Genomic DNA, 11,367 nt, shown 5'->3' on the forward strand with positions numbered 1-11,367 from the left:
CATCAGTGAGAGATCTTTAAAAGTCCTACCTGAAACCTCTGCCATCATGATAAAACATACTGACAGCACAGAGACCATAAAACTGCTTTATGCTCTTTTTAAATCCGTTATGCAGCAGATGACATTACGGATGGGCATGCATACTTGGAAGAGAACAACTTGATGGTATATGGTTGTTTGGTTATTTCCTCCATTGGATCGCTCGTAATAACCGACAGGTTCCTCCCCTTGTTGTTGTTGCAATAACACAGCTAGGGAGAAAGTCACCGGAGAGAGTCAGGGCAGTGTACCAATGAGCACAAGCTAACAAACGCTGGCTTGGTGCGTAACACAGGAAGGGAGGATTACATTCAGAACCAGGCGATGCCAAAAGGAGGCACACCGTCCTGATTCCACAGCATCAGGCAAGGCACCAGACACCCTCAGGGGTCTTTGGCACCATGCAGATCAGAACAAGCACAGCTCTGTTTATGCTGTTAAAAATCACGCGCCAACAAGCCAGCGAACACGCAAGAGGAGATATTAACATTTCCTGGACAGTTTGTGTGCTATATTCTGTCAATAAGTACAACAGGTCAGAAAGTGTCCTTATTACAAATCTCATGTATTTTGAAAATAGTTGTTGCATAATTTAGATACAAAAAAAGACACATTCCACTAATGTTTTTTTTTAAATATATAATCCAAGAAGAAACTCTCTCGTTAGATGGGGATTTAGCAAGAGAATTTCACGCTCTGTGTGAAGGTAGCGCACAACAAATCTGGGACACTGTAAGACATCAGTGAGTGGTCCCTGATGATACTCTAAAGAAAAATCCACTTATTGACAACTGTCACTGCAAACAATCTCTAAATCTGGAATAGTCATTCACTGGTGATTTAGTCTTTCTTTACATCAGAAATGAGGCAGCATTTTCTACTGTGCAATGATTTATTTGAACTTAAAAAAGTTAAATAAATATAAGAAACTCATTGTTCTTAATGCCCAAATTCAAAATAAACTAAACTAAAGATCCATTCACCTGTTCTGCACATCATGAGAACAAACCAAAATTTTTATAATAGGTTTGGCTTATTCTTGGAAATGGTTCAATTTTACTGAATTGAACCTTAATTTAACAGAATTGAACCTGAAGAAGAGAAATCAACTGCTAAGTGTGAGACGAGGAAAATATGGGATTACATGCCAATATATGTATTACTTGATAATTATTGTGCTTAAGGAAAATAAATGAAGTTTCTATGGTTTATGTGTGCCTCTCACAGACCATATGAATATGCACAGCTGAAGCGGTATGGAATGTCGTCACTGGAAATGGATGCATGCTAAATCTGATGATAATGCAAAAAGAAATGTAGCTTGAAAGTGCACCAAAGATGCACATAGATGTAGAGGATTACAAACACAAACAAGCTGAAGTAAACTGCACCCTTTTCACGAGGAAAAAAAAATGACGTGCAAATCCCAGAAGAACAGAGCTAATTGCAGAATGTGAAGAGAATGGGAATGGGGCAGAGAGCGAGAGAGAAGGGGATTGGATTGGATTGTATCTATCGGCAACCAGAAAGGCCTGAGCAATTCCACACATAAACACGAAAGGCATGGAGAGGTCATCGAGTCTGAGCCTTTTCATTCCACCAAGTTCAGGGTCTGATATCAGCAGTGAATCAATTTGCCTATTAGATAATACACAATGCACTGCTTTGTCCCTAGCAACTCTTTTCAGCATGTCCCGAGCTGAGTTTCAATGCCATTAACACCAGTGCCCAGTGAGCAAACCGGTACTTTATTTCATACAAATCAAAACATAAAAATTCTGGGACTTATCGTGTCCATATTTCTAAGACGGCACTAAAATTCAACCCTGGCATTTCACAATTCATTCTGAGGCGTTTTAAAGGAATTCATGAATTTTACAGCGCTGCTGACACCCAGTACTTCAGCACATCACAATAAACAGGGCCACTGAAAGATCTAATACCGTCTCTTATTAAAGGGATTCCCCTCACATTAGGCCAGCTACAGAGAATTTCAGAAATGCATTTTCACCTTGCCGATCCTGCCTCCAAAAACAGATGGAACATCACAGGGAGAATGCATAAACGAGACCCAACATGGACACCGACTTGTTTTCCTGTTTCGAACTGCTCTGTACATTAATTTCAGAAAGACCAGATATATAATCTCTATTACACCATCCAGACTACTCGGGATTATGGATGCAACAGTATACCAGTTTCCGAATATACCACAAAATATAAAAACGGGCAACATTTTGTTATTTTCACCATGTCATCAATGCTACTTATGCCAGCCTCCCTTGTCAGGCTCATAACGTATGTGCCCGCCTAACTTCACACTCCAACATTAACATTAACTCCGCCTATCTCGAGGCAGTACTTGCTTAAGGACCCGAAGGACAGTTACTACTTTTTCCATGAGCATTTAGGCACTCAGCAGACATGTCCAGCGCTACTTGCACAATTAGCATTTTTACAGACAGTCCATGTAAGCAGTGGGATGTTTTTGTGAAGAAATTCAGGTTGAGCACCCTGCTGAAGGGTCGAACAGCACTGCCCCTCCTGGCAATCGATCCTGCAGCCTGCCAGTTGAAAGCCCGCGTTGATGGGAGGGGGTCATGCACTGGGGTTGAACCCACTGAATTCTGGGCAGAATAAGCAGGCCAGCATCGACGTGTGCATTGTAACTGTACTACAGCCTGGGGTTAGAGAGCAGTCTGGGGAAATGCTCACTGTACAGATTTTCTTTATTTGAGTTGTTAGGAGATGACCTCTCCAAAGAAACATTTAACCTTGGCACCATCCAAAACCGCACAGGCGAGAACTTTTGGATTCAAAGCGGCAGTATTCAAACGGTCCCTGAACAGGATTCAAATGTCATTTTAAAAAAAGCCTTGAAGGGCATACTAGCTTTCAATGTCAGCACTCCCCATTCAAAACTCCACTGACATCGAGTATGCTTGCAGGACATAATGCACTATGAAATAAACAAGAAGCATTTGTTCAATTAAAAACAGCCATTTGGTTTTTTTTCCTGAAAGACTTGTTATAAAAGACATTATATAATCATTTCTGAACAATACCGTGAATCATCTGTATTTTCTGGATGGTTGTCATACCATGAAAATATATCGATGCATCCCTACAAAGGACCACTTGTAATGGCCTTCCATGTGTACTTAATCACTTGTGCATACCCAGTAAAAGCATATAAGCACAACATCTAAACAGGTATAATATTCTAATGCTGTACATGAAATATAGTCTTACATGTCTGATAATGCACCCAGCTATTTACATTAGTGAAATCGCAGTAGAATACAGGCCCATGTTTAAGTGTGCATTTTAAAACAAGCGAGTAAGCAAATGAGGCACATTTACAGGGGAATTCCACCCTAAATTGTTCTTTAATTTGTAGAACAGTAGCTGTCCTCCTGATTAAAATGAGCTCTTAACCAACTATCTACCTGAACTGAGTGTTAAAATATAGCCCCAAACTACCACGCACACTGCAGGTACCTGCTTTACTAAAGACTAAAATGGACGGGGGTTTACTGTCTATGGGCAGGCATCAGACAACACCAAGCACAGGTTGCCACTCCTGAATACAAAGTAAGGTTACAACTTGGCCTGGAAGCCATTCTTCTTCGAGAGGCTAATTTTACTTGCTAGCAAGCTAGCCACTAAAGAAAATCTAGGTTTAAGTGTTCAGTTTACTTTCCTGCTTAAGTTCAATTAAAAAGAAAACGGGGCTTCGCTGTAGTGTGGGAAATTGCAAGGGTTTAACGTAACTACGATTTGAATAACTGATTTATGCAGGTGACTCGTAGCAAGCCATTTCAGACACGGTCACGACATGTGCAATATTTGGTTGCCATAATAAATACGGCAAAAACAGACAATTTTGTAGAATACAGGTGGTGAGAGAGAATGGGGGAGAGGAGACGATGGAGAAATGTATGGCTGACGTCACGTGCATTGCCTCACAGGAGAGCTGATACGGAAATTCTCCATTCCTACATGAATACATTTCAATAAATTATCTGACAAAAATATCAGGCTCGTCTCTTGTCCATTCATTGCAGTTTCTCCTTGCTTTTCTAAATGATACATCAATAGCAAAATGCACACAGCCTGCTTGACTTGTCATTTTAGTGTAAAAAAAAAAAAACACGAAAGTAGCCTATGTTGGTCTGAGAAATCAATATGCAGAATTACCAGTTCTACTTCAAGTTAAAAATGAAATTTATTCAATGAAGGGTTTTTAGTCACTTCACGTGTAGTTACACTGTCTACAACGTTGGGTCAATTTCCTCACTTTGCATCGTCATTTTACCGCAAGCATGGACGTAAATGTTTTTTTCGGTAAACAGTTAGTTAAGCTGTTTAGCCCCAGCTGTTAGTTAAGCCTCTGTGTTTTTCTTTTTTGAGCACATGCTGATGCTTGAGTAGCCATCACACCAAAGCCTATAAATTGCCCAACACTTATTTTATGCATGAGTGGTTATGGACGAAGGGAGATTTCATTAGCTGAAATCGCTGTTCCATGCTGTCTTTTATAGAACCAAATTCCACTTGCAAGTAGGTTTACAGTCTCTGGATGAGATTCTTAAGTGTTTATCAGATGTAATTAATAGTCGTGCATGTATTCAGCTAGACTAGTGCAGTTAGCCTACAGAAAAATGCACTTCAAATGTATTTTACTGCCAGTAACAAATATAATATAATATGTTACTGGCAGTAATATGCCTACCTGTGGCCATATAAGGTGTGTTTGGTAGATATGGCAATTAACATGATTCTAACTTTGAACTCCCAGCTATCACAATGGGAGTCGCCTGAAAATAAATACATATATAAATACCAAGAGCTAGTAAACACCTGTGATAGAATTTCAAAAAATATGTGTGAAATTTTATAGGACTCATCCTTGGTTGCATGTTCACTTAGCATTTTCTAAACCGTGAGTATTAGCACTTCTAGATTTGTTTTCCTTTCTTAAAGGAGGAAACCATACTGTATTTTTGGGCTTCCTTTGTAGGGACAAGTTCATTTTAATTGGTATGGTAAAATATCCCACATGCTTAGAAAAATATTTGCTAATAACCCAATAACACAGCACAAGAGCTGAAGCTTGGAATACTTCTTGAAAGTGACTTTTAAAGTTCTCAAATTCATCTAGGCCTACATTGCATACATACAGCAGAATGGTGCACAGCTAATAAATTTAGTCTCAAAAGGGTGCCATGCGCGTGAACTTCAACCATGAAGTCCCATTTCCCTGTAATGTCTCTTCTAAAGCGAGAGTCACGGAGAGGCTAACTGCTGCGAACAACCACCAGCTGTTATACAAATAAGCTTCACTGCTGAATCACCACAGCACACATTGCATTCGACGGCTTCCCAGCACAAGGCAATAAACAAAGAGCTTTCATGGCATTTTGGCGAAGAGGGTGAAAGTATAAAACCACACGTCAGCTTGGAATTGTGTTCATTCCAAATTCATCCAAACCAGGAGGTGTACAAACTTCTAAAAGAGTCCAAACAGGGGGAGCCCAGATAGAAGCTGCAGCGTGCTATCATTTTAAAATTGGTTTCAGAAAATGTATGTCATGCTCAACAAACACAATTTTCGGGTAATAATCTTCCCTATTTCTCTCTCCTGAGTATAATCCATAAAATGTCAGTCAAGTCAGAGAACAGGACGTGTCACTCTGTATTAGTCCCCATTCACACCCAATGCTGACTTACCCACAGGCAGAGGGCTAATCTTCAGCCTCCAGACATTTAGCACAGATAAGCTCATTCATTCAGCTCTGAAGGAAGCAGGTAATCTATCCATTAACAGAATTTAAGCAAAAAAATGCACATTTGTACACAAACTCATTTAATTTCACCCAAGCCAACGCTACCAAAAATAAAGTGGCCGACTTCCTCGTTTGAAAGGACGTGCCTGCGGTTCCTCCTTAAAAACTGTACAAAAGACTTAACTTCGACAAGTTAACTCGACAGCCCCCGCAGAAGCAGGACAGGGGCCTCGCGCAGCAGTGAGAAGATAGACAGGATTACTTCGGAACATTCCCAGCAAAGAGCGGGCTCGTTTAGCCTCTTCAAACGAGCCGACTGGCGGCGTACCTGCATGCAAGTCAAGCAGATGTCCCTGCAGAGGACAGCAGATAGGCTGCACAAGATGGCTCCCACGTGCAACATATTCATTCTGCCCCGTAATGTATTCATCAGCATGAGTGCACTGAGGGAATCGCACAGTGGTGCACTCTAAATATAAATGCAGAGGGTGCTCAACAGGTGCGAAGCGGGGAAAATAGGTCAGCTGCGCTTCCCAAGAAAATTCTCACGTACTTGTTTAAGGGAGAACGCTATACATGCGCCAAAGTGCACATGTTAATTACCCTCTGCCCCAAGGAAATCATGCGGGCTCCTTTCAGACTTTCAGCATGTTGTCATTTTTCTCCAGTGCCGTAAACGTATTCAAATCCAGACACAATTAAGTTCAGAAATTTCATTTCATGGTATAATCAAGGTAAAAACAAAACACTTGTGTTCTAATCAGATCAAATATGGATATTAACTCAATAAAAATGCACACTCCGATACCGCCGTTCAGTAAGCCAGTGAACGGCATTTTCTGAAGGAATATTCAAGCTAATGAGCCTTAGGAGATAATTAATTTTATAAAATTAAATCGTGTTCCAACACCATAAGCCAATGTAATAGACAACACTAATTTATTATCAAATATCTGAGCTTCCTTTGTTACTACTGGAGATGTGAAGGGCTTTTTCAGCTGCAGCAATGGATGCAAAGGGTCTGAGCACAGCCCAGTCCATTTCACTAGAGTGCCTGGCCTCTTAGATAGCGTTGCAAACACTCCACTCAGTACATGCATTTGTACAGCCTGAGAAACTCCATGTTTCCTTTGTGGGACACAAGACTCATCCACAGCTCATTTCATTTTGCACAGAACTGTCCTTTGCAACCAACTCTGATCGATATGCGATCTGATAAGCTCAGATAGACCTGAACGTCGCGTTCATAATATTCCGGAGCGAGATTTCTACGCTGTAACTGCCAAGCGCCACCTGGTCTGAGGGGAGAAGCATGACAGAGAGAGGAACCCTGGGGGGGGGGAACGGGGATAAAGCAGCCAAAGATTAATTAATGAACCGGGCAGCTCAAACACTCCTAGATACATCTCAAATGTTCAATCCAACAAATCCCTTTCACCCCCTGTTTCCATTACAGTTTTTTGTCCCTTTAATGAACAACAGGAGGCATTCTATCAAGTTTTAAGACGGCTCCATTCAACTCAATTTATTTGGGGTCACTGGTGGGTAATGTTTCCATTAAGTCACGGGCCATAATTCAGGCCCGATGTGGGGTAAGTGGGCCTGGCATTCTTCTCCCCTTACATTTCCATGGACACGAGAGTAGCGGGAGAGCACCTGTCCGCCAGACTGACAGAGGTGACCGGGCATCTGCGGGGGAAGGCTCTGCCCAGAGGTGCAAACACCTGCAGACCAGCACAGCCGAATGTGCACTGAAGGGCCTTGGAAATATCCACTGCCCCACCTTAGCAGCACAGATCAGCAAACATGGCTTCCAAAAAGAATGGTAAATGGTAAATTGACTGCATTTGTATAGCGCTTTTATCCAAAGCACTTTACAATTGATGCCTCTCATTCACCCATTCACACACACACACACACACACACACACACACTCACACACCAATGGTGAAAGGCTGCCACGCAAGGTACCAATCAGCTCGTTGGGAGCAATTAGGGGTTAGGTGTCTTGCTCAGGGACACTTCAACACGCTCAGGGCGGGGGATCGAACCAGCAACCCTCCGACTGCCAGACAACCGCTCTTACCTCCTGAGCTATCACTTGCTCTTGGTGCCGCAATTTTTTAAGTTCATTCACTTTTCAGAGGCAGTTTTTTTTCTCAAGGATTATTGCGAAGAGATAATTTAGCTAGCTGCTTTTTTGACTGAAGAGCCCCAAAGAAACCTATAACACAATACCACAAGAAATTCTTCTTGAAAGCAAACCGAGCACTGATGTAAAAAATGGGCTTTATTTGTAACAATAATAACAACTCATATCCACTTTGCACACGGTGTGTGTGCGTATAGTGAGGTTTCATGAGCTACAATGAGTTGTCAAGCAATGACTTGTCTGAACCAAAACATTTTGCTCTCTGCAGTAAAACACATGATTGTTTTGAATTAGTGAGTCACTGATAATAGTTTGATGGTTTGAGTCATCTGTTTCAGGATCCCCATTCTTCCATTATAACTGCACTCACATACGTACTTGTTGTACGTCGCTCTGGATAAGAGCGTCTGCTAAATGCCTGTAATGTAATGTAATGTAATGTAATACTCGTACTGACAACAGAAACTGTTTTTATTTTTGAACGAATACTGCTCACCTCCTCAATTAAGACCCTGTATGGCTGAAAATTCAATTCATACATAACAGCACCTGCGCTATGATATTATTTATACAATATTCTTCCTATACAGTTCAGTATGGTTGTAATTATTAGAAGAGTGAATTCCAAAACACAATTCAGTAAGGTATTGTTCATGGGTAAGTGTAAATAAAAAAAGCTTCCATACAAAGTGCATGGACACTAACGAGGTTTGTCTGAGTCGGCAGTTGTAATTAAATAAAGGTTCTTAGGTTAGGTTAGTCTCCTTAATCCTACTTTCGCCGTAGTGCTTGGAACAGTTATTCCTCCTTTCCACAGTTTAACACTAGGCATACGGAGCCTCTTTTTTCTACTTCCTGTGTGAAAACGAATGAAAAGGCTGTTGAATGCCTACACCACAGTGAGAAACGGCACAAAGGTATACTGTATCACGGCAAAACCTGGCACAAAAATTCTCCGCTCAGTGAGGCTGAGCAATGATGATCAATAATCAAACCACCTGCACGTGCTCAAAACCTACTGCTCAACTGTGGAAAATTGCCATATTAATTACAAGCTGCCCACGTAACTGTTGCGTCTGTTGAACCAGTTACAGAACCCTGTTTGTGAAATCTATAAACGGGTAACAACACAACACTGATACCCGAGGTGGGCACATCAGAATGGAAGCAACAGTGCGTCTAAATCTGGATTATCAGGGGGCTATTAGTCAGCACACCAAGGTATAGCTACCTAAAAACAATCACCAGTTCATTCCAGCTATTATGCAATTGCCAACCCAGGATCATCTTAAAAACTGGTCTTTAACATTATCTCCATGAGCACAAAGGCACCAATATCCTGTGTAACTTCTCCAGTGACACAGCTTTTTTTGGTTTCTGTAAGTAGACTATACCTATTAAATTATTATTCAATGAATTACTCATACATTTTTCTGTTTCACGCACCTTAAATATACAATAATGAATATCTATTAGTTGACTTATGATTACACATAGAAGACTATTATTAATGTAAAACATACAGTTTAATTTCTGATCTGATAAAATGTTATAATGTTCAGTTGTGTTTAAAGAAACATTAGCATGATGTCTGCATACCACAGTAAAACATGAAACATGTTTACCACGGATTTTGGTCACAGACCCGAAAATATTTTATATGTCTTTTGCTTTGCCAGAAATAGCCAAGGGTGACCAGACATAAAGCACAAAGTTACAAAGGCAATAGCACAGAGGGAGCCGTGCAAACAGAAAAATGAACAGCAGGTATTAGAAGCAGGAGTATATTTCAGTCACCGTGTCATGAATTTTGTGCTAAAAACCAACAACTGGAATTAGCATGTCAAGTGCAAGGCCTTTTTGTAGACTGTTCCAAATGCATTGCGGAAAGCCATCTCTCAGAATGTTCAGAATGTCTTGTAATGATCGCTCAAGTGACCTGTGCGTGTTCTCTGTCTGGGATAAGGGGAATAAAATGGTTTGTAGCGGCCAGCGATATCTGCTTTGGAGAAAACCTGACATTTGGGCTCTGAGCAGCAGGTTCTGTTGACTACCGCCGAGCGCCATTTCACAGTGATCATTCAAACAGGAGCACACGCAATCAAAAGGGTCATATCGCACATTCCGTATCTAAAGCTTTCGGGAACTCACGAGCACTCATTAATCATTCAGCCCGCGGCTGAATTATCCACCCAGTCTTCCTTTTATAAACCCTTAATGAGAGAATGATTGCATATTTCCACATGAGCAGTAAAGCGGATCAAAGACATAACAAATACTCTTCCACTTCTAGCTCTACCAGACAGGAACAAAAACAAAAAAAAAGAAAACATTATTCCAAGCTCATTCAAACCCTCAGTCAACAAGAGGAGTTGATAGACGATATAAATGTGTGAAACTTTTCACTTTTCTGCAAATTAGTCAAAGAAAAAGAGGACGGGCACCGTGTACGCGCTAAGCACAAGTGGCACACGGACACATGTTCAGGTCTGAAGTGTAGCGGCAGCATTTGTATCACTTGTGGAAATCAGAGCGGCTCGGTGGGGGATCCACGGCGACTCAAGAGCTCCATCTAGTGCCGAGCGCTTCCGTGGCGCGCCGTTTTTTCCCCCCCAATCATTATGTATGCCTCCCTATTACCCTGAGCAGGAGCCCCGACCACCGATGATGCCTAAGTACAGGTGCGGAATTACTGTCTCATGAAATTGCTTCACGCTAGAAAAGACGTCGGGATGAATGCTAAATTAAATCATGCAAATGAAACTCTCATTAAAGATATACACATTTCTCCCGTACGAGAGCAAATCCTGAGATCTGAAACATAAATGCATACTGCTGCGCGCAAGTTCCCAGTGAAAATGAATCCAGTCTATAAGGCTGCCTTTCTTTCGAGACTGACACTCATCTTTTTCATTGCTGACATCCGCTAAAAATGATACCAATACACAAGTATATAAATATACGCAGATCTGCGCCACATGGAAAGCTGTTATTGGTACAGCCCCTGACAGGAGCCAAAACCGAATGTATGCAAACATCTTATTACCATGGCAATAGGTGGTAAATCACAATCATAAATCAGCAAATCTAGTTTGCAATTTTTCATAGAAAAATGCTTCCGTTAAATTTGCCAAGCAACATCAGGGGGAAGGCAGACACACATTTGTCATGTTTACAAGTGTAATGACTGAAATTCTTGCAAACTATTGAACTGATGATGAACACTATGTGAGGTCTGTTGCTGGACAAAAGAAGGCCAAGGCAGTTTTGATGCAGCAAGAATGTTGGATTGTGGATGATTATAGAAATAAATTAATGCTGGAGTATAATGATGGTAAAACATATACGAGAATTTCCTTGTTTACTCCCCCCTCCCCCCCTTACCTG

The 11,367-nt window shown here is 41.2% G+C and overlaps 1 protein-coding gene across 6 annotated transcripts in view; it reads right to left on the minus strand.

The window, feature by feature from the left end:
- The window catches only part of mad1l1 (mitotic arrest deficient 1 like 1), a 235,410-nt gene that overhangs the window by 214,824 nt on the left and 9,219 nt on the right, over positions 1 to 11,367 (minus strand). For all 6 annotated transcript variants that reach the window (XR_004764014.1, XM_035405134.1, XM_035405135.1 and 3 more), the window contains exon 9: positions 11,365 to 11,367. This exon is cut by the window's right edge and continues 59 nt beyond it. Coding sequence is in view for 5 of the 6 variants with exons in the window: in XM_035405134.1 (XP_035261025.1) it covers positions 11,365 to 11,367 (3 nt within the window). In the remaining variant the exon portion in view is untranslated. The remainder of the gene's footprint in view (positions 1 to 11,364) is intronic.

This window comes from Anguilla anguilla, chromosome 2 (assembly GCF_013347855.1).
Source record: "Anguilla anguilla isolate fAngAng1 chromosome 2, fAngAng1.pri, whole genome shotgun sequence".
Lineage (NCBI taxonomy): Eukaryota > Metazoa > Chordata > Actinopteri > Anguilliformes > Anguillidae > Anguilla > Anguilla anguilla.